The sequence below is a fragment of the Plectropomus leopardus genome, chromosome 11 (genome assembly GCF_026936395.1).
Source record: "Plectropomus leopardus strain MGB_pleo_1.0 chromosome 11, ASM2693639v1, whole genome shotgun sequence".
Lineage (NCBI taxonomy): Eukaryota > Metazoa > Chordata > Actinopteri > Perciformes > Serranidae > Plectropomus > Plectropomus leopardus.
The window spans coordinates 1346125-1374078 of NC_142186.1; the positions used below are offsets into that span (position 1 = coordinate 1346125).

General features: G+C 40.4%; 2 protein-coding genes across 2 annotated transcripts in view; both read right to left on the bottom strand.

Annotated features, from left to right (window-relative positions):
• Positions 1-17455, bottom strand: part of wdr26a (WD repeat domain 26a) — a 30922-nt gene extending 13467 nt beyond the window's left edge. The window contains exons 1-10 of the mRNA XM_042489825.2: positions 16773-17455; positions 11525-11624; positions 11235-11291; positions 8718-8854; positions 7299-7396; positions 5774-5930; positions 4885-5023; positions 4649-4789; positions 1631-1750; positions 891-1036 (exon numbers count right to left, since the gene is read on the bottom strand). Coding sequence (XP_042345759.1) covers positions 891-1036; positions 1631-1750; positions 4649-4789; positions 4885-5023; positions 5774-5930; positions 7299-7396; positions 8718-8854; positions 11235-11291; positions 11525-11624; positions 16773-17071 — 1394 coding nt within the window. The 5' untranslated portion in view covers positions 17072-17455. The remainder of the gene's footprint in view (positions 1-890; positions 1037-1630; positions 1751-4648; positions 4790-4884; positions 5024-5773; positions 5931-7298; positions 7397-8717; positions 8855-11234; positions 11292-11524; positions 11625-16772) is intronic.
• Positions 17456-18347: 892 nt separating this feature from the next.
• adcy3a (adenylate cyclase 3a) overlaps positions 18348-27954 on the bottom strand; it is a 59724-nt gene continuing 50117 nt past the window's right edge. The window contains exon 21 of the mRNA XM_042490203.2: positions 18348-27351. Coding sequence (XP_042346137.2) covers positions 27172-27351 — 180 coding nt within the window. The 3' untranslated portion in view covers positions 18348-27171. The remainder of the gene's footprint in view (positions 27352-27954) is intronic.

Consider the following 27954-nt stretch of genomic DNA (forward strand, 5'->3'; position numbering starts at 1 on the left):
AACCACAGGCAGAGCACACACTGCTGCACAGAGAGGCCAAAACACAGGTATGCCACAAAACAAGACAAATAGTTTGCATAACGGGCAGGTTAGACACACACGCACGCACATACGCACGCACGCACACACACACACACACACACACACACACACACACACACACACACACACACACACACATGCAATACAACCCACTCAATTAAGCTGTCATGTCAAAAATACTGCCTATACCTCTGACTCCTTCTTTCCTGATGGCCCTGCTGACTCCCTGGCTGAGACATGTTAAGACACTATCTATTATGACTGCTGTTTCAGTCATTCAAGTCATTTGGTGCACTTCTGTTTTTGAAAATAAATTTATCTTTTGACTGTAATTCTCTAAAAGTGAATGACTACAAAAAAAGTGTTATTTTCTTATCTATTAAACAAACACAATGTTGTAATTGCATTCTTTTTGCCAAAGAGAGCAGACAGTGAGCAGATCTTTCCTGATGGGGTTAGGCCTACATGGGTAATTACGTACAGTGTCAGATGTCTGCCAGCATGTTGTTACTTTGCTGTGATACACTGCAACAATGCAGTGAAGCAAAGTGGAAGAAAGAGAAAAAGAAAAAGTGCAATATGCATATAGTGCATATAGTGCAAAATTCATAACAGCCGTTGCATAACTGAATATATTTCAGCTATAATAGACATGTGAGGACCAATATTGTGTTGGAGGATAATTTTGCCAAGGCCTATTGGACAGTACATATTACATTATACAACACTACATATCTGGTCACTGCAGCCTCAGATATAAATTTATTTCAGAAATTTTCATCTGATGAATCTAAATGTGAATGAATTTTGGTAGCATTTGTAATTATTTAATTTTAGTGGTAACTTACATGTTTCTGTCCGTCAGGTCCTCAAAGTTGTACCCCCGAATACGTTGGTGGGTGTCAGATGCAAGGACGGTCCGGCCGTCACTCAGACACCACAGGCACTGCACCCGAACTCCTTCCCATGAGTCCAGCAGGTTTCCATCCAGGTCCTGGGAGTCAGGAGGAAACAGGATGCATTCAGAAACACCATCAACACCACAATGTTTATCAGTATTTGAAAACATAAAACTCAAGACATTATCGGACCCAACATTCTGTGGTGTCAGCACTTTTAAAGTTTCTGAGTAACTGGGCGACAGCAGGGATGGTGAGGTCAAAGTACTGTACATCTGAACATCTACCCCCTCTTCCTTAATGATCCAGCCTGGAGGCACTAAATGAATGGCAACAGAGTACCATAACAACCTTTTTTTTTTAGGATGGCTGATGTTTTTCAAACAAAGCCATTAGATTTGTTAGAAGGATGTTTTTTTCATCCCAGCTCAGATGAAACAGAGATTGCACTGGTCAGTGTGCGATTATCAGAATGTCATTTCCGATCATATCCAAGCATCCTTTTGTAAATAAACCAGCAGCATTTAGGTAATGAAAACATTATTATTAGACAAACTGTGGACTGAGGTGGCACTCGCTTCTGTGCTTCAACCACCGTCAGGACACCTTTAAAAATGTGTTTTTTCCAGTCAGAGAGTGTGATGTAAATACACTGTATGTAATGCTCAGAGTCAGCGACAGATACTCACACATTGGTAGAACTGGCCTCTCTGGCCACCGGTGACGAAGCGTTTACCATCTGGATTCCAGGCCACGCTGGTCAGACTATCCTCATGAGACTGACTCATCTTTGTTCGTAACTCCCCCGTCTACACAACACAAGCGGGGAAAGAGAAATAGGACTGAAAAGATCAGACTACAACAACTCCACAACACACTTATTCCATTTTTTTGTTGTGACCTTCTAATTGCCCGAAAAATAAAAAAAAGCAAATACTGCTAACCCTTCAGGTTTGAGAGTGTGTGAAGAGGCAGTTAAGTGTTTGTATAGTGGAGAGCAGAGGATGAGGTGGAGCTGAGGAAAGAAGCTGCTCAGAGATCCTCTGGATCGCTTGCCAGACTGCAGCAGAGTGAACTTGCTTTAATATTGTGGGACTCTTTATTTGCTTTTGTAATTTATTTTGATGTGAGATTCTCTTATATGCCTCTAGGGGTTTTCTGTATCTCACCTGCACAATCTGTTCTATTTTGTTGATTTTTTTACTGTGCAAATAAATAAATACTAAAAAAACGCAAAATACTAAAACACTGTCCGGTGGGTTACACCATGAATACACAAACCGTCCTGGGTTAGTGTGGGGGGATCTAAAAGTCTTGTTCAGTGCCCACGAATGGGATACAAGAATAAGTCAGAATCTAAGAAGTTACAAGATGCATATTGATCAAAAGTCATTATTATCTTGATGAACACATTCAAAGGCACATCCTCTTGCACAGCACTGTCAGTCCTCACAGCTTGTCTTCTGTCTTCATCAAGTTGGACATCTATTATATATTGACTGAATTTGTGCATATCTTTGTGTTACTGGATTAATTTCCCCACTTATAATTTATTTGTTTTCTTTGAGCTTGATCGTCATTGTAATTTTAGATAATTGTTCTTTCTTCCTACATCGCAATTTATTTAATGAATGATTTTTTTCTGCTTACAGATTATGTAACCAGATTGATGAAGAGGAAAGGCAGGACACTCCCTCCTCCCCTCTCACTACCTTCCCCATGATGTAGGGATATGTAGTTAATCTGTCTTATATTTTAAGATGACGTGTTACTGACAAACTATCATTTTTGATATGTAATAATAGGATCTGTTTCATTTGCTCACACAAGGTGTGACAGTTTGAAGTAACAGGCATGCATATGTGACCATAAATGGCCTATTACTAAGCAGGTTTTCCACCCTGCTTCTGATTGGACTCTGCAGCTGCAGCTGCAGCCCATATAAAACACGGTGTAGTGCATTGTTATACAAACCCGATGAAGCAGTGAGCAAAACGTGTTGTTTCTTGTTCAAAATGAAGATTTAATTAAAAGAAGAAGCAGTTCAGCCTTTTTGTGCACAGTGATTCAACTGATTTACTCATTATTATCTTGATTTTGGCCAGATTGTGTTCAAATACATAGAAAAGAACTACAAAGGGTACAAACACAAAAAACACCACATCTGGGTTTGCTCTAGCTCACTCTTAGTTCCTACCAACACTATCTTTGTGTTACTAACTCTCTACTGTAGTATCTGTGGAAACCTTCAGAGTAGCTTCAGCTGAAGTTTACAAAGCATTACCGGGATCTTTTTACAGCCAGCATGAAGGGCTGGAGGAGGGTGAAGAAAAAACCCTTTTCCATGTGGGTAAGATAGATGCTGTTGTTAAAGCATTAGTTCAGATTTTTTCAAAGTGCAGCAGAAGCTGAGGAGACTTGTACATATCAGCAAAGAGCAGGGGGCTGAGCTGATGTCACCAGCAGCAGCAGATAGACAGTACACTCTGCTACAAAGACTGGGAGTTCCTGTTGACCATGAAGAATCAGTTGTGAGCTGAGTGAGTGGCAGATGGACAGACTGTGACAGCTGGTTGTCATGGAGAAGTTAACAACCCACTGTTTCTAATTACGAGCAAAAAATACATTAGGGCTGCAGCTGCATAGTTAACCGCAGATAAACAATGAATTCAAATTTTCATACTGCTATATTAAAGGTCCCACATTTTGCTCATTTTCAGGTTCATGCTTTTATTTTGGGTTTTAATGAGAGCGTGCTGACATACTCTAATGTTTAAAAAACATTTTTTTCTCACACTGTCTGCTTGAATGTACCTGTATCCAGCCTCTGACTGAAAGAGTCAGAGGGCCCTAAAAGAGGAGCTCCTCCTGTCATTTGAATGTGGTTTGGGTATAAAAAGTTAGACAAAGCACCACTATGACTTGCAAATACAATTAACTGCAATTAATCTATAGCAGCACTTGATTTAACTTTATATTTGTTTATATTTGTCAGTGTTTTAATTAAATTTTATTATAACAGTATTTTATGTAAATGTATTTTATGGCAGTAGCTACTTTATCTGTAACTGTGGTTCATTTAATTATTTTGTATTTTAGTAGTTTACAGTAGTTTTGAGATTTCAAAATATCGTGATATTTATCATGTATCACAATATCACTTAAAAGTATTGTGATATTATTTAGAAGCCATATCGCCCAGCTCTAGCTGACACTTACTGGTTTCCCAGCGCCCTGGCAATATGCACGTTCATGAGCAGGTTGTCGTATTTTTTGCATCATGTTATACAGCCTCCTGAATAATATAATTTCTTAAAAATGGCCGCTGTTCCCTTTTAAGAATTTTGCAGTACTAACTACTCTACACTTTCTGTATTAGTACATAACATCTGTGATAACATGCTGGCTTTTCTTACAGGAACCCTCTCCAGCTGTTTAAAGCCTGCAGGACAGACCCTCAGAGTCTGTAAGACAAAAACATAAATAAAATCTTACAGAATGATGCTAGTGGCCTCTGCATAGTTGAGCTCATAGCTGATTGTCCAGTGGCCCACTGCTGATTAATGTTCACCACAGAGCTAACAGAAGCAGCCATTCAACTACTGTCACTGTAGTTATATTTGATTGATTTTTCTAAATGTGGATCACAAATGAGTCAGACAGAAGGAAGCCGATGAGCAGCTGACAGCGTGTGACACATGTTGTACCTGGACATTCCACAGCCATAGCTCAGAGCAGTCATCAGGACCACAGGCTATCAGATAAGTGTCATCAGGGCTCCATGCCAGGTACGAAACACCGTAAGCATGACCCTCCAGAGTCTTCATCAACTTCAGCTGCTGGGTTTCCTGTTGACCAACACACAAACCAGTCAAAATCTGTTTCTTTCAACTCATTATCTGTGCTGTGAGGTGACACTGATGCTGAGGAAATGATTGATCACCGTGTCCACGTGCCACACAATGACGGTGGTGTCTTTGGACCCAGTTGCCAGTTTTGTGCCGTTGTTGGAGAACTTGCAGAACCAAACTTCATTGCAGTGTTCAGTGAGAATCTGCTGAGTGTAGCAGGGGAACTGTTTCCTAAAGGTCAGAAACACACGCACAGGTAGACATCAAGCTTCATCATGCTAACACAACTTAACAATGTAAATGGTCAGATACATTGGTTTGACAGTTATCTAATATGATTGGCTATGATGTACACTGAAGGATTACGTATTTATAGCAGACTACCGGAAACACACATCAAAGCTTGATTACTTTGTTTAACCCACAGGGCCCACTTTAATATTACACACACTTGAACTGCACTGCGCACAAAATGCACTTTTTAAAAATTATTATATATTAATCAAATTTTCTCCTTTTATTGAGTTTTATTTTTTTCAAACCAAAATCAGTTATAATAATGTATATCAAATATTCATTACATTTCAGCATTTTAACCCTTTAATTGCCAGGTTTTTGTCATGATGCCACTATGTTTTTATAAGGAAAAAAACACACGCAAAAAATGAACTATTTTCAATATAATACATGCAAAGTAGATTTTTTTGATGATCACAGCCTGAGATATGTCAATGATTAGCAGTAACATAGGTTGTAACAGTGCACCTAGTTGAAACAGCATGCATTTTTTCTACATAACAAATATGGTAAAAAAATGCCATTTGTTGGATGGAAAATAGTAAAAATGACAAATTCCAGGCCAAAAGCCCAGAATGACACCTAGAATTAATACAATGCATGTTTTTAGGCTTTGATGGCTGTGGGACAAACAGCACCTAAAGGTTAAACAGGCCTGTGTGGAGCCCTGGTGTGGGTTCTTACCGGCTGCAGGCATGGTCCAGCAGGAGAGACACGGAATCCAGTCCACTGTCCAGCTTGGTGTTGTGGTAGAGGCAGCGCTCCCTCTGCAGCTCAACCGCCTGCTTCAGCAGAGTCTGCAGGCGGCGAGGAGGCAGCATCACTGACGGAGGCAGGTATGCTGCAGTTAAACACAGAAAGATTCTCATCAGTTCAGAACATTTACACCCTGTTCACACCTGCTGTTAACATGCATCTTGGGTTATGTGATCATTAGTGAACAGCGTGAACCACAAGCGTTAATGGCCACCAAGACACATTTCTGATCTGATCACTGAAACCAGCTGCCGAGGTGGTCTGGGACACACATGACCATATTTTTAAACACTTTTTTGAGGTAATTTCCCCATATTTTCTGTTTTTTTATTTTTAAAAAACACCTTTCCTTTTTTGCTTTTTTTCCTCTAATTTTGACGTTACTTTTTTGTAACTTTTTACTAATTTCTAGCTAATTTTGGGGTAATTTCTTTTTAAGTTGCTCATAACAATGACTCATGGGGGGGGGTACAATTTATAATTGTACATATGTTTACGTTGCCCTCTGTGATCCTCTGCGTCCTACAGTTACCCATAACACCATTCTCTGTGTAGGTCGCGGTGACGTGTATGTGTATCTATAGAGAAGTAGCTAGGTGCCAAAATTGTCAATTTATGTGTTTATCTGCTACAAATAAGATGAGGTTTCTCCAAGGAAAGGCTACAAAGCCCACCACTTTTCCATCAAGCGCCAGCTGCTTGCTTTTGGAGCCCATGTTAAGCAGTTCAACCACTCATTTTGGATGTGCTGCAGCCTCACACTCTGTGTCAGGCTCACAATCTGCAGCAACAGTTTCGGTGTGTGGTCTATTTTTCCACAAGCCATAAGCGACTCTGGCAGGAAAACACACTGAATACTCTATTATTGACAATATAAAGGATATGTTGGATATGATATAAATAATGTGATCATATAAATGATATAATATGCATCCAGTGTGTCTAAACAGAGAGGGAGAGAGACGAGCACACACACAGAGACAGACACACACACACAAAGAAGCAGGGAGGGACAGAGAGACAGAGCTCTCCATGTGATTAGAAAAAAGCAGAGAAGAAGAATGGCTGCTGATTGGTGCAGAGAAATGCGCTCTTGGTGTGTCCAGTGTGAAGCCGGTCCCAAACAATAGGAAAGTGATTAAATAAGTTTCAATTGGGCAACTGAAAACATGATATTTTAATACTGCCTAAAGATTTACATCCAGTTATAATCAAGGTAATATTGCATCCTAAGATTGTTATGGCCAGGATGTGCACACTGCTCAACGTTGTTGTTTGCACAGGTTGAGACGTAAGCTTGTAAGCAGCTTGACATTTTCAAATATATATTGTACACAAGGACTACCCACTGCTGTTGATGCAGCTGCTCTTGCTGTACATGGTAATGACAGTACAGAGAGAGTGTTAACTGTGTGTAGTAAGAAAACTATGAGTTGAGTCAGACTGCACTCACTCTGCAGCTTGTCCAGCAGCTTTGTTCTGGATGCCGTTCCTTTGCCTTCCCACTCTGCTTTGGCTCGCAGGTCCTCTGCATGACTGCACATCAGGTACCTGCAGAACACACGAGGACAGTTTCTCATCTCCTGTCAGACATACTCACACCTGCTTCTACCGTGAGCTCTCTCTCTCTCACACACACACACACACCTCTCCATCAGCAGTCAATCCTGTCATGCTTGCAACTCATACAATTAAGGCTCCTCCTCCACTATTCCTACAAAAAAAACAAAAAAAACCCCCAAAAAACAGGCAGGAAAATGCCACTGAACTGGACGCTTAATAATACCACATACCACTCTGCAAACAAAATGCAATTTTCAAAATCAGGCTTTTAAGGGAGGTGTTACACATCCAAAAATCAACCTAATAAATACCAATTAATATCTTACATAAGTATTTTCACAAAAAGTATGGCTTATTTCATCTTTTTAGTGCACTGTAACAAGTTCAACCATGACAGTGTCTCTGATGTAATGATTTTGACCCAACCTTGCAAAGTGAAGCAATGTGGTTCCTTGACAACAAAAGAAAAAAATAATGTCACTTTAATGTCATGTTTTTTTTCTGCAATGACTTCATAATCTTATAGAATATCCATGTTTTTATCTTGTAAATTACCACTTTAATCTCCCTGGTTCTGTATTTTTATTATATATTTTTTAATTTTTTAGGGATAATACTTGGCTAGCTATATCAGTTGTATCATCTTCACAGCATTAAAAGGAGGAAAACTTGGCAAAAGGTCCAAACAAATATTACACAAGAAGACCTGGTGACTTTAGGGAATGTTGGTAAGTCTGGTCCACAGTTCTATATCTCATGTCAAGAATATCCAGAGATGCTCAAGGTCCCCAGTAGATGCTGTCTGATGTTCTCATTGTTTATGAGGACTGAGAAATCCCTCTAGCCCCATTCTTAGGCCAAACTGTCAACTTTGCACCAAAGATATTGAACCCAATTTTAGAACGTTATTGTGTCACAGTGAAGTTGAGCTTCATTAAAAGTCATCACTTCATTATTTTATCCTAACAGACATTTGTGGGAGATTTTGTCATAATTATTGTATGAGTTATGACTAAAAATGTGATTATCCTTGAGTCCAAGTGAACATTATTGCCAAATTAGAAGATATTTTTCCTCAATGCGTATGTGAGCTATTGCATTCACAAGAATGGGACAAAGACAAACATACATATGTACATTTCCACAGATGGACAATCTGTGACTATAAAGCCTCTAACCACAGCTGTCTCAAGTGGAGAGGCATAAAAAGCTAAACTCAAACATAAAAACAATGAGCAACATTTGACATTGTGTTGTAAATAATAACTCTGCTTCCATCAGCAGCGTCCCTGTCTGCTGGGGAACTGACCCGCTCAGAATGTGGATCCGCTCTGTGTTGTACTTGAGAGGAGTGAGCTCAGCTCGGAGGACCTGCAGAGCCTCCAGGACCTTCCCGTCCTCCAGGTACTCCAGATACTTCTGCTGCAGCAGCAAGAACTTCATCCGCTGGACAGGAGGACAGGGTGATGACAAGGCCACACATTAAACAAGGACATTAGTTATTAAAGGTTGAACTGAACACTTCATCTCGATTATGATTAATGAACAAATATTTTGTTTTTTGCTTTTTTTGTTTTGTATTTTGCCCTCGTAGTTCACTGACATGGTTTCATGTGACCATGGTGTGTAATGAACGATGATGCATTATTATTTATTAAACTATCCAGCATTATATAAGAAATAAAAGTCCATCTTAAACAAACTTCGGATACATTGAGCTCATAATAGGACAACCTCTCCTGACTGCAGGACTCTGACTTCAACTTCTGCTCTGTGCTATTAACTGTTTAACTTTGGAAAAAAAAAGTTTTGAATAGGCCTACTTCCTCTATAGCTGCCAATAGCCTTCCAACACCCTCAGTTAGAGAAAGGTTGAAAATAAGGTCGTGTGCTTGTGGCCCCAGGCCCCAAAAACATTACATCTGCCCTTGGTAATAATAAGCTCAGCGCGAGCAGCTGGATGAGACATGGAGTGATGCATCCTGGCGTTTCTAAATAATTCATCCAAAGTCTGACTAAAACCTGAAACTAACATAAAGTGGTCTTTAGAAGTCTAAGGAAGTCACTTTCCACCTGTGAATATTGTTCATTCAGACACTTTGGTGTGTGTGTTTGCTGTGAGGAGAAGCTCCGCTCTGATTGGCTGTCTGTCTCACTGCGCTGCTGTTGGACCATCAGCTGTTTGATCCACGATAAGGACACCATGGAAGCACAGACGACTCAGTTGCTAAATAATTAGCTGTATTCTAAAGTCAAAGCCCAGAAGTGCGAGAGTTGGCAACCCCGGTGGGGATAGGAATAAGAAAATTTTAAAAAACCTGAAATAACCGTCATGGGCAAGATTACACCGGCAAGAGGTTCTGAATGTTGGTTTTGACGCATTTTTGATGAATTGCCCAGCCCCAGTTGTGTTCTACAACATTTACCCAGATGACATCAAGAGAGAATATGGTTCTATTCTCCCAATTTCCAATACTTCATTACCAACATATATGACTGAATTGAGTTTTTATTTTTTTCTATTTATTTGAAACATTCCCCAGTTGTGTTGTGTACATTTGGTGAATGTTTATAGTGTTTATAGTATGGTCCATCACTTAATAAAACTGTATCTTTCTTGGAACACTTTCAAACTGATTTGAACAAAAAACCTGTGTTACTGTACTTCCAAAACAAATATGAAAACATTATCAACATTTCCCTGTTCATCACTGTCTATCTTGTAAGTTTGACATGATTGAAGAGATTGTCTGTTGAGGTGACTGGCCAATCCTAAACTGTCTCTGCTCTGCTTTGTCTTGAAGAATACTTTGGGATGGAAATCACCATTACTGTGGGAATATGGGATTGTCAAATAGACACCTTGGAAAAAAAGACTTTTTGAAATAAGAACTAGTGCAATGCGAAATAAACTGCGGTGAACTGTTGAAAGAAGTGTGAAAATCTATTGCATCACATCACATTCTTACAGTTATATTTTGTGTTTATTCGTATATTTATTTATTGTGCCGGCAGCACAGCCAATTTATACAATCAGCACAGTTTAAAGCTGGGCATCTAGGGTTCTTGAATTATGGCTAAAAACATGTTTTATGAGTTCAAAGTGACCTTCACTTTGGACCTGCGACCACCAGATTCTAATTAGTGAATTCTTGAGTCCAAATGGGCGTTGTGCCAAATTTGAGGAAACTCCCTCAAGGCAAGGTGAAAATGAGACAGACGCAAGGTCCTTTGAACACTAAATTCTAATGAGCTCATTGTTAAGTCTAAGTGAATGTTTGTGATAATTTGAAGAAAAATTCACTCAAGGTGTTCTTGAGATATCCCGTTCACAAGAATGAGACGAATGCAAGATGACCTTGACCTATGGCCGCCAAAACAAGTTAATCCCTGAGTCTACTCAAATAATTGTGCCAGAATTGAAGAACTTCCCTCAGGGCATTCTTCAGATAACGCGACTATAGGAACCCATAAACATAATGCCTGAAGCCTCGGCTATCACCAGCATGGAGGCATAAAAAAAAAAGAAAATCAATACGTGGCTGTCGATGTTAACACTATGGCAGTTGCCACAAATCAATGTTTGGGAAACTCTAGCGTATTGGGCAGGAACAGCTAAATGTAGCACTTTTAATTTACTTCGAAAAGTCTATATTTTTTATTCATTCTCTTGCACATAAACATTTTGACCACTTTTTTCGTCAGTATACAATTCTGCGATTGTTGTGTTTGTGAACGACACATGAAACATTTATTTACTGATGAGACAGCACAGAGACACAGCCCTCTGTCAGTGCTCTGAGGATTGTGGGGTACTGCCACTTACCACTATAGCACTTGGAGAATGCATCAATGCCTTCAGCTCATTCAGATCACTCTCAGCCTGAATAAGAAGAGGGATAAAGCATCAACAAAACAAACTGGGGTATGTCGAACATTTGATCACCCCATTAATAGATAAACACTGACTAATGGTGACATCACACATGAAAACAATCAGTTTTTTTTGTCAAATTAGACTTCCTCTGCTGAGTCTAAATAAAAGAAGACTCAGCAGAGGAAGTTACAAAAGAATCCTATGAGTATGGATATGCAGTTCAGATAACTTGCATCCACCTTGTCCCACTCTCCTTCCATCACATGATTGCGGAACTTGGTGGCAGAGGGGTGCTCCAGTCTGCAGCCAGACTCCTGCATCAGGAGGTCCACCGTCTGACTGCAAACAATGAACGCAGCACAAGACAAATATATTAACATAATGCTAAAAACAAAACTATACCAGTACTAATAATAATTATAACCTCTGCATACCTCAGCACACATGATCAATGTTTAATAAAATCACTGAAAATAGAACATGTACAGTCTTTTCATGTGACCAGCTTATACACAAGTGTGACACTATGTACTGAGAGGGACGAGCGACACATTTGATTTTTTTCATAGTAATTTTTGTAACTAACCAGTGATGAAGAGATGAGGAAAACAGGTGGGTTGAACAAAAATTAATGATGGTATTTATACATTAAATTTCTTGAATTTCTTGGAATTATTAATAATAGGGCCCGAGCACCGAGTAGTGTGAGGACCCTCTTGAAACTGAAGGAATTATTACTATTATCATTATTATTATCATTATTATTATTATTATTATTATTATTATTATTATTATTATTATTATTATTATTATTATTATTTTCTCAAATAAATTGTCTTTTTGAGGGCTTTAACATATTCAAAAGTCATGAAACTTTGCAGACTTACCAGGTCTTGTGAAAAATTTGATATTTTAATGGTCTTGTGCCTCGGTGGGAGGAAATGTATTAGTGGCGCCCCCTACAGATTTTCAACGAATCAGCCCCTGCAGCACGTTTTACCTAAAGCTGTGAAATTTTGGAGTCCTGGGCAACACCCAAAGACTAACAAAAAAGTCTCTTGGGGCCATACCGTAAAACCAAGGGGGGTCATAATTTTTAAAACTTGTCCTAGAGCTTTCATCAGATTGACTTCACATGTTATGGCTACCTTCATAAGACCTTTGACGGTAAAAGTTATTTAAATCATGAGTTTTCATCACACCGTGTGATCTGTATGAGGCATCTAATTTGCATGTTGTGTTTTGAACCAGGAAGTAAACAGGAAGTGGTATGTAACTCTGCTGTTAATTGTCCAATATAACCCAAACTTCACATGTTTGATAGGAGTCCTGCCCTGAACACATTTATATGACAATTTTAAGCGATAATGAGAGTGCCACCTATTGGCACAGGAAAGGCAAAGTTTTACACTAAGAAGTCCAGCTCCTAGCAGGTTAACTCAAATAATCTCAAAATGGTTTTAAAAAATCTTTAAGACGTTGATGATGTTTGAAAATCAATATTGAGAGCTTCGTTGAAAGGTGTTACCGAAGTCGGGTGGTCAATTTCAATGTTTCGACATGACATCAAAAACTGCATGCACCAAAACTCACCAAACGTGGCACACACATCAGAAGTCCTAAAATGTGATATCTGATATGATTTTCTTTTGCACTGATGTGCCAAAATGGCTCTGTAGCGCCCCCTACAGATTTCAATGAAGCAGCCCCTGTGGTACATTTCACCTAGAGCTACAAAACTTGGGAGGCATGTGTAACAGCCCGAGACCTACAAAACAGTCTCTTGGAGCCATACCCTAAACGCAACAGGAAGTCAGCCATTTTGAATTGAATGTTCACTTTTGGCGTATTTTTGGCCATTTTCAGGGGTCGCAATTTTTAGACCTTCTACAGATTTCATCCGATTGACTTCAAAATGAAAACATCCTCTCAGAAGGCCTGGGACATAAAACGTTATTACATTTGTGAGTTTTCGTCACACCGTGTGGCCGTTTCTGGGCCAGACATTTCCATGTCTTACCGTTAACCAGGAAGTACAGGAAGTATTTTATAACTATAAGGGAAATGGTTCAATCTTCACCAAACTTCATGTTTGATGACAGTCTTGCCCTGAACACATCTATATGACAACCATCATTACTTATAATGCCCCCTACTGGCAACATGAAATGTCATGGAAATTACATGCTTTCTTCTTTGATGGTCTGCTCCTACAGATTTTATCCGACTGACTTCAAATCTGGTGACAAAACCTTCACGACCTTAATGATGCCTGCCTCTGAAGTATAGGTTCTTCCATGAACGCCGTTTCCATGGAGACCCAGTGGTCGCCGCCAAAAAGGAAGATGTTGTAACTTCACTTTGCATCGACTGATTGGCCTCAGATTTCACAGTTGTGATCAGGCTTCAGCCCTGCACACATCAACATGTCATTTAAATACAATACTCACTGCACCACCTGCTGGCAACAGGAAGTAAGCCTCGTAACACAACTATCCTTTAATGTACATGAAATTCACATTGTGTGGTCTCCAAATGATGTAGACCGAGATGACTTAGATTTTGTGTGGCCTCCAGCGACATCCACAGGAAGTACTACATCATGTGAAATATCTGACTTAAGGGTCCAAACTCTCACACTGCGTACTTTCTCCAACTTTCACTAGAATTAAAGATCTGGACAGTTGAAGTTACGCCCCTAACCCTGACTTGCGTGGGGGTGCGAGGGCCCGTTCATCACTGCTTGCAACTTTATTTGTTTCTGTGCTTGTATTTTTTATAGTGAAGAGTGTCTTTGTATGGTAGTATGCTAGTTCAGCAGTTTCAAGCTAAATTAAAGCTGTAAGCAGCGATGAACAGGCCCTAGCACCCCCACCTATGTCGGGGTACTGGTAGGACTTAAGCTAAAGCAGTTGTTCATTTCTGTGAACGTCGGATAATATAAGCAAAGAGTTTGGACCCTGGAGTGAGCTACTTCACATGGTGTAGTACTTCCAGCGGCCAAAAGGTGGCAGTGGAGGAGAGACAAATTCCATGTTGTCTTTGTGTACATCGTTTGTTCGCCAAACCATGTAAATATCAAGTAAACTCAATGATAATTGTCCCTCAAGGCTTACTTCCTGTTGCCAGTAGGTGGTGCTATTATGACTAGTGAAAATTAGCATACAGATCTATTCAGGGCGCAACCCTCATCAAACTTTCAAGTTTCAGGCAGATAAGACAATGTACATCAAAGTTACAACAATTTTCTGTTGTATGGCGAAACACTAAAATTGTTTGCCACTTAACTGGAAAACCGTAAAAGTTTTGCGCAAACCTGTGGTAACTAAACACACCAATTCTGAAGTCGATCGAATGAATCTTATAGGAAAACATGGCAAAATTAGAAGGCCCGAAATCACCCAAAATGAGCACAAAATTTAAAATGGCCGACTTCCTGCTGGGTTTGAGGGATGGGTCCAAAAGGCTTTATGTGTGTCTCCGCATGATACATGAATGTACCGAATTTCGTAATTGTAGGTGACACTTTATATGAACTTCCTATAGGGGCTACACATTAGGGGGCGATGTGGAGCCATTTTGCCCCAAAAGACCAAATTTTTCACCGTACTAACTTTCATGAGTTTTTGAGCATATTTAGAGCTCCAAAAATGCAATTATTTTGGTAAAATAATAATAATAATAATAATTCCTTGCATTCCAAGAAGGTCCTGCACTGGTCTGTGCTCAGGCCCTAACTAACAGAGTATGGCAGACTGCCATACTCCAAACAGTTTTGTGCCAAACTAGCCAAACTGTGTAATTACAACTTCTGGGTCTGTCGGGTGATGCCATTGGGCCCCAAAATGAGATTTTTTTCATTGTAAACTTAGACTGGGAAAGAGATATCTGCAGTGAATCTATCTTTCTGAGCACCATACTGTTGGTCCTACAGTATAGCATAACAGGGATTTAGGCCATGAAGGGTGATCAGCTGAGGCAGGTTCAACCTTCTTTTGACATTTTTTCTAAATGTTTAGGAGCATCTCTTAAATGTGTCAATTATATCCACCAAGCTGTATTTGACTGTAAAGGTATGCTTGCTGTCATCATCCTACATCACGTTCTGTCAAACTAATGCTGCAACTAACAATTAGTTTTATTGTTGATTATTTTCTCAATTAACTAATAGGGTGTTTAGTCTATGAAATGTCAGAAAATGGTGAAAAATGCCAAAAGCCTTATTTGAGGTCATCAAATGTCCTGTTTTGTCCACAAACTAAAGAAATTTAGTGTCTTGTCATGAGAAGGAAAGAAACCAAAAACATTTACATTAAAGAGTATAGAATAAGATAATTTTGACATTTTTCTTTAAAAAATGCTCAAACCAATATCAAATCGATAATGAAATTATTTGCTGATTAATTAACCCTTCGAAACCTGAGCAAATTGATTTCTTTTGAAAACACTGAAAGGGGGTGATGAGCAATGTAAACAGAAATGGTCGAAATGTTAGCAAAAAATTAGTGAAAAGAAATTACAAGAAAATCACCTGAAAATAAGCAACAAAAACAAAGAAGAAAAAAGAAACAGTGAACAACAAAAAATAAAATTACCAAGAGAAAATGTTTAAACAAAAAAAATAATGCTAAAAAATGCTAAAAAATCTGCTGCATCATTTTAAATGTATAAGAGAATATAAATAAAGCTTTCTGGACATTTTTTCCATGTTTTGTTTTTTGATCATATCTAATAATCACACCCAGCTAATTTTCAGATCATACTTATAATTAGTAGTAATGGTATCATAATAACCATTCTTCTTCTTCTTCTTCTTCTTCTTCTTCTTAGTATTATTATTATTATTAGTAGTAGCAGTAGTAGTAATAGTAGCAAAAGTAGTAATTGTAGTAGTATTTTGTTTTGTTTTATTTTATTTTTTCAGTTTGCGGGACATTTTGTGCCAAGTTGCTCAGTATGTTTTTCCCATGTTTTTGAAAGAAATCAAATGTGTCAGCGGTTTGAGTGCATGTGAAAGGCGTCTGAATGCAGCACAAGAAAACTGATGTTGATCAGGGTGTTAAAGGCTATAAATACTTTTCAACTAGTCGGTTACTTGATTGTAGCTCTATGCTAAAAAGAAAGCCAGCCAGTTTAAATTCCATTAAAAACTTCAATCCTGTGCGGGACTGTCTCCTCCACTGCGGACCAGAGGCCCAAACACATGATAAAAACTTGTTTGCTTGCGGGGTTATGTGGGAGCACCATCCACCTGTGTCCTTCAGAGTTCTCACATGTACTCAGTAGTATCTGTTCATGTTAACGCATTGCTGATATACAGGCCAGCATCGAGCTGCCGGATTTTTCAACAGAGCTTTGGGATGTTTTCCTCCCTCCATGCCTGTCCCGCCTGCATGATGGATTTGAGTGCGATAATTCATGTGACAGCTGTGAGGACAGGTTCGACCGGCTGAGGACAACGTAACTTACTTGAACTGGCTGACTTACTTGAGACCCAGATCGTGTAGATGTTGTCCTATGAGCCGGATGACATCCTCCTCGCACTGAGACAGACGCTTCTTCTTCTTGCCGCCCGTGTTGCTGTCCGCCGGGCTGTTGCTGTTGTTGGCGGCGGGCTGCGCTGACACTCCGTTGTTGTTATTGTTGCTCACAGTGTTTCCATTGTTGCTGACTGACTGAAGTCCATTGGAGTGAGCCGCTCCGGTGGAGGACGACTCACCGTTCTGCGCACCATTTCGGCAGGACAGTTCTGAGTCTCGATCCTGTCCTGCCCCGTTAGCCTGCATGTTCTCACGGTTTATGCGGGTAACACGGTGTGGAGTTAAACAGATGACAGGCGCGACGGGACACTGCGGGGAGAACAAAAAGCTCCGGTCCTGCCGCCGACAGGCCCACTGACCCAGATGCAGCCCCGAACTGCCCTGTTCCCCCTGCGGCCGAGTCTCCGTGTTTGTTCCGAGGCGGTGGCCGCGACGATACCTGATTTTCGACTCGGACGACGAAGAAACAGAGGCCTGAGTTATTTCGACAGCCGCATTGTGAGAAATTCGGTGGTGTTTGGCGCTGTCAGGTACCGTTAGAGCCGCGGTGAAGTTGTTGGGTAGAGCTTGTTATTGTTGCTCTCAGACAGCTGCAGCCCTGTTATGGACATACGCAGTGACGTCAGCGGAAATTCCTTCACGTCTTGTTGCGCGGGCTGCGTCGCCGAAGGGGGCGCTGTGCTCCTCTGTTTACCTTATTAGGCATAATGTAGGCCTCAGTCAAAACCGATATTAAATTTTATTTAATAATTATTAAAATTATACTAATAATGTGGCTCCGTATTTCAATATCAGCACATTATACCACTGGTGTTACTTCAATTGCTTCCATATTGCAGTAAGAGTTATACAGAAAAAGATTAATTCAAATTTGGACATAAATTATAAATTATAAGTTTAATATTAATATCTAAATTACAGGTTGTAATTTTGCAAGTGTAACGGAACTGTATCTCTGCATACATTCATTATACAGTGCAGTATGTAGTAATGCTGGCTACAGCATATTACAAGGTACTGCAATCAAATATACTGACCAAAAACTCAAACCCAGCACTTTTGTTGTGTTTGCATTTGTGTTCAGTGGATTTAGTGATGGAGTATGGTCCCAGCTTTTATTTTAATTTCTATTTAAAGTAGCTGTAGTTGTAGTTGTAGTTTTCTTATTTGGGGTGATCTACCTCTTTGTGAGTGCTCCTGGGTTGTTTGCTGTGTTTCGTGTAACTTGGCTGTGGTGATGATAGAATTCACAACCAAGGTCAGTTAAGTATTTTCTCTCTTTCTTCTAAAGCACTGAGCTAAATTTATTCAACTTCTAAGTGTGTGCAAATTAAAACCGAGCCAAAATCAAAGAGAAGCAGCAGCGATGCCAGAGATTCTGCCTTTACACCTGACTCATTAGCTGATGCTCTTATTGGCCTCTTTGCTCAAACTCAGTCACCTGTGCTGATGTTGAGACAGCAGAGCTGATGAGCTCTTCAGTATCACTCACTGTGCAGTAATCATGACACAGAGGCTCATCGTAATTTATTTATTTTTAATAACTCACCTTATGATGACAACTGAAATGAAAGAGGGACCACTTAATGAGAAGGTCTTCAACATAAAAAAAGCAAAAAAGATTTGGGATCAGCTGCTCAGAACAGGCTAAGTAGACCTACAGTATACCTAATTCAAATCACAAAGACTGTGAAGAGGAATCAGAGTTCGGAATCAAACTGTGAACAGTAGAAGCTGAACGCTGACAACAACTAGAACCACACCACTGAATCATTTTGTTACCATCGGCTGGCTCTGCTGGCACGGGCCTTTCCAGATGGCCTCTCAGTGTTCTCGTGTTGTTACTTAGCTCAAAAAATTCAGTTGCAACCAAAAGCTGGAATCATGACACATTATTCAAAGTGCTTTTTTATTCCCAAGCCTGAGATTCTTTTAAATACACATCAGGGAATAGCCGTGGTCCACGTTTGGCTTTTTACATCTGAAGCTGTTCTTTTATTATTGGCACTTTCACATCTGTGTAAAAAACAACAATGTCCCTGTCATTTCCAATAAATACATCTAAACAATAAACACTGTCTAAACTTTATGTACAGTGAGGACACTCAGTCCTCTTCCCTTTCTTTAAATAGAACTAAACTCATACAGAACATTATAAAAATATGAATTAAAGGGGAAAGAATGATTGAACCTTTCCTTTAGAGAGGAGAGCATCAGGTTTGTCGAAGAAGAAACTATTGCACTTCATCCCACTCTACAGAGACATGTACAGGCTTTACAATCAGCAGAGGACAGATCAGTGTACATATACCTCCACCCAAAACACACACAGTCCATCTGCTTCCTGCCGGCTGGGTGTGCTCTTTCTTCTGCTTGTCACTGCTGTCATGTCAGCGCCTCGTACGTCCCAAATACAAACTTCAGGGAGAGTTAGACCTTCTCAGCAATCTCATTTGGTGTTTAGTCAGAAGCAACATGAGATTTGTGACTAAAAAGAAGTGCCATGACGGGCAGCAGTCCCAGCATGTCAGCAGACTGGCTCACCTCCTTCCAGCACACAGTTTGCCTTACAACTGCTCCAAACTCTCATCATAAGACCAACATGTTTTTCCACATTTCTAAGCTTCAAGTGACAATCTTTTCCAGTGTACCTTAATTTATCATGTCGATTTAAGCATCAAGCCTTTCTATCTTACTTCCACCTTAGGTAGAGGTGACAAGAAGACTCAACTGCTGAGACATCCGAAAGCTGTGAGAGGACATATCCTCTTATGAGTAGACTGTGTGACCACATGTTCCAGTATGCAGGTTCCCATTAACCCTCAACAAACTGAGATGGTGAATACTAAATACACCTGATGGAAACATGTCAATTAAAAAAAAAAACCCTCCCATATATCACTAACAAAGGTTTTACGCTGGCATGAGGTGGTATTTCAGGTGATTTGAAAAAGCCATATATATCCAAACTGCAATTGGAAACCCTATTTTGGCTTTTCTAGGTCACATGATGCTATGGCTATGTGCTTGTCAGTAGAAACTGGCTCCATCAGGTATGATGCTGCAGGCGCTACAAGAGGTGTTACTGCATCGCTTCAAAAGTTGAGGGGATTAGCCAGAAGTTTGAATCAATAATTCCTCTGTGAAATAGTTGACTATAACATTCAGAAATCCCTCATATGTGGCCGCTCCCACGTATAAGGGACTCGCCTTTCCATGATGGCTACATAACACGCCTACGTGACCTTGGATTGGAAATAATGACAGCTAGTGTGGTGGCTGCAATACAAATAAAACTGCTAATGTTTTGAACATCCATCACCATGCTTCATGGAATGTTATCACCAGAGGAGAAGTCACAGAACATCAGTCAATGGAAACATAGTCATCTAAAAATTGTGTTTTATCAATATTTCAAAAATATCGCTTAAGTTTTGTGCAAGTCTGTAATGGAAACCCACCCACTGCTGTCATATTTTCCCCCAGCCAAGTCCTGTGAGGGTCTGTGTAGACTGCTTGCAGATTTCTGTGTGGACCAAAGATGTTTTTGGATCACACAGACCACATGTGTGAAAATGTTAGCATATGCAGACCCCTGTACCTGTCTGCAGTACACATCCATGATCATTTTGGAATATAAAGACCAAGCAAGCGGAGACTAAAATGACAAACACACGATAGCAAACTGCAGGCCATAATTCACCAGAAAAGTAAGCCCCCGTGCATACCTGGTATTACCATGAGATCTGTATCTGATGCTTTATCTGCATCAGAAATTCACATGGTAATGCAGGTGTAAATGCGCACAGAATGCAAATCTGGAGGTGATTTGGCTCACAGTGTGATCAGACCTCAGTCATGTGTGAACAAGGCCTGTACAGTCTGACCACATTCTGAAGAAATAAGCAAGTTGAAAGGTCCCCTATTGGATGGTAATGGATGACAGCAAGGTGGAAACTGTTGCTTAAGAGCAGCACTGTGGTGGGACAGGACTGTCCTACAAAGGCCTCATTATCACATGTGGTTATCCAGACTGCAGGTTTATATGGAGACAGAATGGGAATGATCCAAATCATGTGCAAACAATGTAGAAGGCTGCGACAAGCTCAACATCATGTATTCGAACCGTTTGTTGCTGTCATCATTTTACATCATGAATGTGAGGAGCTAATTCATAGGCTGTTGGACATGCTTGAGTTTCTTGAGGACATTTCACCTCTCCTCCAAGAGGCTTCTTCAGTTTTTTTAAGATTATTTTTTTTGGCATTTTTAGCCTTTATTAGATAGGACAGATCAATAATGTTAAAGGGGAAGAGAGAGAGAGGGGACGACATGCAGCAAAGGGCCACGAGCGGGAATCGAGGCCCTGCTTTATCCACTCAGCCACCGGACGCCCCAGGCTTCTTCAGTTTTAAATGCACTGGTGAGGAGTTGCGGCTTTAAACCCAGTGAGGGTGTGAACCCTCACTGAGTCGCTGAGTTCACATTGAGTTGTTGACCCACCTGGACATCATGTGGGTCTCCAGGGTTAGGCCACGTTACGACAAGAACAGCCATACTAAAAATGAAAAGTCTTTCCTCTGTGTTTCTAAATTGCGTTCATATGATAAAATTTTGAAAACGATCCTCATGTACAGCGATCTGCAAAAGCAACCAAAAACCCTGCAGCTGGGCCAGCAGTTGGTGGTTTAAACTTGTAATGACAACACCATAGAAGAACACCACATGTATGTATGTAAGTGCAGCCATGATGTCATCGTTCTCACAGGATCCACACATTGCCAGGGCGCCGTTTTCAAAAGATTTCACTCTGGAACCTGGTTTCAAAAGTTTGTGTTTTCAGAACCCCAAAACGCTGCTGTCATGTGAATGAAAGGCCAAATGGCAACAAAAGTTTCATGTTTCATGCAAGAACCGTTGTCATGTAAGTGTCCAGGTGCAAATGGGTTTTAAGCTGTCTGTTGACAGTGTTGTTAGTGGCTGATAAGTGGCGTCGTAGTCCACCTCCTCTGTTTAGCAGGGTCGTTCCAGGTAAAGCCTGCGACTCCCCACCAGTCTGTTAGAACTGAAGAAACCTCTTGGATGAGAGCTGAATCATATTCAACTTAAGCAAGTCCAGTTACCTATGATTTAGCACTTAGAATTACCATGACCAGGATTTGTTACATTATGAAATATAACACCTTTACAATGTATTTAAAATAATTTTGTTACAGCCTTCTTTTCTCATATGACCACACTGCAGTTCAAGGAAAATTCCTGAAGCTGCGTCCACCAAGTTTCATAGTACAAAGAGTTTCTCCTAGTAAGAAAAAAACTCAGAGAAAATCTTGAAATTATGAGGTTTTATGAGGTTAAGATGAAAGTTGTTCACAAAGCCCCTAAGCCCCTAAAGCCCTAAAGTAAAAAAATGTTAGGAGTTTCTGAAGCAAAGGAGAACATGGCAGAAAGCCAAATGGGAAGGAGAAATATTCTCTTAACACTACACATTAGATAGTGCAGGGAAAATGTTTGTGGTGGATCTGATAAGAGATGTGCTCACATCCTCCACCCAACAATATAAGGCTAGATATACAGTGATCACAACACGCCTAGTAAATACCAGTAAACTTAATAAATCAAACGCCTATCAGCATGTTACTGTGTCTGTAGCTGTGTTCTCAAACATTTTGTTGGTTTCTTTTAAAGTATGGCTCACAATTTATTCCATAGACATGTTCATAACACTGTGTCTGAACAGAAAGTAAATTCCATGATTTTTTAAAATTTTACTGCCTATTCTGTGCCCATTATCACTAACAGGACATTTTAATTTCTTCTATTTTATTGCTTAGCTAATCACAACTTTTGTCAGAATGCATTTTACCTAGCAATAGAGTCACCCAAACCTCCTCACTAAGATCAGAGCTTCTGTCATTTCATTGCTTACAGTTGCTCTGAGATTTTTCCGAAATCACTCCTAAACTAGAACTACCTCGAAGAAATGTTCAGGCTGAGTTTGGAGCTCTCAAAGAGGATTCTCTGAATGTTTGTGAATACAGTCCTAGTTAATGACAGCTTGAGGCTTCTCTAACACTGTACTCACAAAGTTCATTGCCGAGATCATATGTCAGTGTGACATCACTCAAACAGGTCTGACGGGTCTGAGAACACAAGGAGTCAGACATTCAGACGGGTTAGACAGAAGTTAATACTTTAACCAGATGATTTTAAATTATTTTATTTGGAGATTAAACTGAAAGTGAGTGCACCTGAAATGTTGACTATAATTCCAAAAAAGCTGCACAAAACTACAGTAAGTACAGCAGGTTAAGGTTGAAACAGGACGTGGGTTTGTTAATGGGGTTTGTTAATGGGGTGGCAGAGGTAGAGTGGGTCATCCTCTAATTGGAAGGTCAGTGGTTCGATCCCCAGCTCCTCCAGGCAGCATGTCGAAGTATCCTTGGGCAAGATACTGAACCCCAAATTGCTCCCGATGCTGCGTCATCGGAGTGTGAGTGTGTGTGAATGATTACCGAGTAGCAGGTGCCACCTTGTATGGTAGCCTCGGCCACCAGTGTGTGAATGTGTGTGTGAATAGATGAATGTGACATGTAGTGTTAAAACGCTTTGAGTGGTCAGTAAGACTAGAAAAGCACAGTCCATGTACCATTTAACCGTGATGGATGTTTACTAAGGACAGCCCGATTGGAGCCGGAGGTTATAAAAACCCATGTCTACTGCAGAGTCATTTTACCTGAGTGTGAATGCCAATCGTACACATTCTCATTGCATTATAAAGCCAGATGTTAGCCGGTGTTAGCAGGTTTTTGTGTACAGTGGGAATGAGCCTTTAGTGAGAAGGTGTGGTTGACCCTGTTGCTTGGTATGATGCATTCTTTTAATAGATGTGATTTGTTGTCGCAGACATGTCGTTTTGAGAGCCTGCGAGGTATGGACACCCAGTGGAAATAAAATTAAATGTATCACATTTTGAGACTGAAAGCTTTGCATGAGTTATCACTCTGCTGCACTTTCGTATTTTTCCAGTTGTCATTTTGTCAGTACTGTGTTGGGTGGGAGATATGAGGACAACTCAAATAAAATTGACCAAAAACATTATCCCTGCACCATCTAATCTGCAGTGTTCTGACTGTAATTAAGTATTTGGAGAATATTTCTCCTTCCTCTTTGTCTTTTTACCATTTTCTCCTCTGCTTCAGAAACTCTTAAACCTCTTAAGAGTCCTCCTCCCTACTCCTAACAGTTTTTCACCTTCTTACAGACTATGATGCTTTGTGAAAAACTTTTATCTTGAAGACTTTTCTTGGAATTTTGCCATCAGGGGCAACTCTTGTACTAGGAAACTTTGTGAATATGGCCCCTTTTTTTTAACAGACGTATTTTTGGTGATGTCACCGTGTTTCCAGATCTCAGCTTATAATGTTATTATAACTGATAAAATTTATGACCAGAGCAAGCTGAAAGAAACTAGAATGGTACTTTGACAGCTTTGTGAAAGGGCTCAAAGAATGTCCCCTGCCTACAGAGGGTCCTGGAATACTTCAACTTAATAAAACATGATGATCACAGTGGTGATAGGCACTTCCATCAATCCACAATCATTTATAAAATATTTCTTCCATGTGTGCTCCTCCGCACACCGTCACCTGTCCCTCCCCCAAAACACGCAGAACACACGTGTGTTCTCCTTCATGTTCACACAGCTCCGAGGCACGAACTACCTACACGTCGGACCTGTTCCCAGATCAGAATCAAGGAGAAAGAATACTTTGACTGTGGAAAAATACACTATGTGCACACACTATAATACACACCCACGAGCACACGTTGGCAGCAGCAGGTGGCAGATCAGTCTGTATCGTCACTCTCTGGCCTCTCATCGGTCCAATTCCAAATCCTCTTCTTCATCAGATCGGGAAATCTGAGCTCAGATCAGTCTGTCAGCTTTCCCTACATGGAAGTATTTTGTAAAAGTAGAACGGTCCAGAATTCAGGTCAGGCGTCCAAAAGCCACATCGTGTTAATGTGCTGAGGACATGGCATCACAACTGCTGTGTATGCAGAAAGGCCGTGATTCTGTGTGCATATGTGTGTGTGTGTGTGTGTGTGTGTGTGTGTGTGTGTGTTTCTGTCCGAGAGATGTTTATGGAAAGAGATACAGCCCATCACTGTATTTAAATACAATGACATTAATTTGAATAGTCATCCTCATGCTAAAAGCTCAAATTCAAAACTCAATTTTCATTTGAGTAACTCCAAAACCTCAATCTGTCATGCAGCAGGTTGAAATATGACAGAAACTGAATTTAATGAGGGTTTGATAGCTGAATAGTTAAGGTGCCATATAACCACAACAGCCCTAAAGATGCTTTCAAATCACCACATGGTGACTGACTGCCTTCAGTCATTTCAGTAAGAGGAAGGCAACACAGGGATATCAGTTTGGAGCAAGGCAATTACCATTTTGGACTTCAGGCCGTTTCCACCTACATTTGGCCGATCAAATACATCACGGAAGCAGACAGAAAACTAGACAAAGCAGCTGATAGTGTTGGTGTCTGGTGACATGAGCTCAACATTCTGTTTCTCTGTATCAGTCTGGACTCTCTGCCGCCCCAAACTCTTTCCAGAAGATACAATCCTGTCCACACCATAGTTGGAAACATAAGCAGTCAATCAGGGACTGCTTTGTAGTTAATGACGTGATATGCAGGCTGCTGCTTGGTGAACAGAAATTGCAGCTCCTGAAGCAACAAGCACTAAGTCTAATATTAGCAGAGTAAACACAGCCATAAGTGAAGGTAACTCAGTAATAGAGTTGATCACAACAATTAAACTGCGCTCAGAGTTTTTGAAGAAAAATACTTTTTCACTGCTCTTGTGACTGGAATTGGCAAAAGCTTGATTTATAATCTGGCTCTGTTGGTGATAAAGGAGATGTTCCCCAGTACAAATCCAATGTTCATTGCTGTTTGGCCTGTGACTGGCTGATGGAGGAGCAGATATGAGAGGCTGCAAAGCTGAAGATCACGGCCATGCAGATCAGTGTTCACATGCTTCAGACAGACAACAAGGATGCTGCCAGCTGGTATTCAGCAGCCCAGAGGCAGCTGGCTGCTGAAGGAGAAATGCCAAAATATGTTGGCAACACCAGTGTATCGTGAAATATTAATGAGGATTGTTGTTAATGAGAAACATGTCACATACAAATGGTAAAATATATATAAATTGTATGTTTTAGATCTACTGTTACTGTCAAGTTGACAATGTATTTGTGTTGTAGAGGCTAGTGCTAACAACAGGATTGGCTGAAGGAGTTTCTCTATCTAAGTGAGTAACTCCTGCACCCTGAAAGTGTTTGGGGTGGCAGGGAGTCCAGACTGAACGACGGAAAGAAACACAAAACTGATCTCACCTCATCAGGATGGTTTTACAAGGCTAACATTCCCACCAAACCTGACTGCTAAATTGTCCAAATATGTGGAAATCTTTGTTAATTTAAGTGATTTTGTTGTCTTGCTTACAGTATGCAACTACGAGCACCTGCCTGTCATTGCAGCCGCAGACTGTGGCAGCAGCAGACACTTTTAAAAATGTAGCTTTTTTGGGGAAACGCTCCTGCAGAGAGGCAGTTGTTGAGGCAGTTACTGTGGGGTTTTGTGAAAGCCCCTGAAGTTTGAAGTAGCTGCTAAAACAGATTGATCCTGTTTGATTTAGTGCATCAGAAGTTGGAGAATGTTGTTGAAGCTGTTACACATCACTTTGGTTTTGTAACAGGAGAGTGTGAATAGACTGAACACACCTGCAGCTTACTTCACACTCTGTTACTGATGGAATACCATTCATCTCCATCACATTAGGACTTTTCTGCTGCCAGCCTGTATACACTTGTCTTAATGTGGCCACTTGATTTTTTTTGTAATGTTTGTATCTTAGTGTGTATATGGATGCCTGCTCTTCCTGCCTTTTATTGTGATGCACTCAGGTTCTTATCTCTTCTGTTAATTGATCCACCTCCTTAAGCTCCGAGTTCTGTGCTTCAGCTTGAAAATGACATTCAAATGTAAATATAATCTCTCCTGGCACACATCTTTCCACAGACAGCTGACATCTGTGTATGTGTGTGTGTGTGTGTGTGTATTCAGTAATAAGTGGTGTGTATGAAGTGTGTCAGTGGTATTTCATTTTTTACTTGTAAACATTCAGTGAAGTCTTGTGTTTTCAGGCATATGACTTCTCCAAAAACTCTTCTGCCTGGCTCTGTAGGCATCACACACTGGATGGGATTGCTGGGGAGTGTTTGTGTGTGTGTGTGTATGTTTGTGTGTATGTGTGTGTAGTCCTTAGCTGTCCACCACCTGGTGTGGCAGAGTGACAGAGGAGCCGTTGATAAATGAGCCTTGTTTGTCTCTTCCCTTTAGAAAATAAGTGAGCAGTTCTCCTTTCCCCTTCACAAAGATAGGGCCCCTCCTCACAAAGCGGAAGCCATACTCCTTCAGGATGTTGTAGCAGTCCTCCACCACCTGGGGGCAACACACACATTTGCAGAACAAAATGAAGTAGCATCACTGAGAAGACAGTGAACATTTTGGGGATTTTTAAATAGCGCTACAACTCTAGAACAAAAGCAGCACTGAGTGTATGCATGTTTGATATGAAAATAAATGTGGCATCTAGCCTGAGTTACTGGACATGCACTCTTTTCATGCAAAACAAAGGAAGATCATTTTAAAACATTCAACAAATTCATATTGTGTTTGAATTTGATCTTTTGATCTTTGATCTTAAAGGGATAGTTACACACCAGTGTTTATATGCCACCTCCTTCCTGGTAGCATGTATAAACACTGGCATGCAGATACTAAGCGCGGCTCCCAAATTAGGAGGTATAGGCTGCAACAAGATGCGAGTGAAGTTTTTTAAAACAACTTGGCACATAGGGGCTTCAGGACACTTGGATTACTTCCGACAAGCAGTACGGAGACATTTTGTGGTTTTATTATGTATCTTTTTGAACATTTGAATCCTGATCCCCATTTGCTTCTATTATCTTGGGAGATGAGTGAAACAGCTTTTCCCTGTGAACCCCCGGCAGAGTTTTGTGGACTATAAAACTTATGACTTTC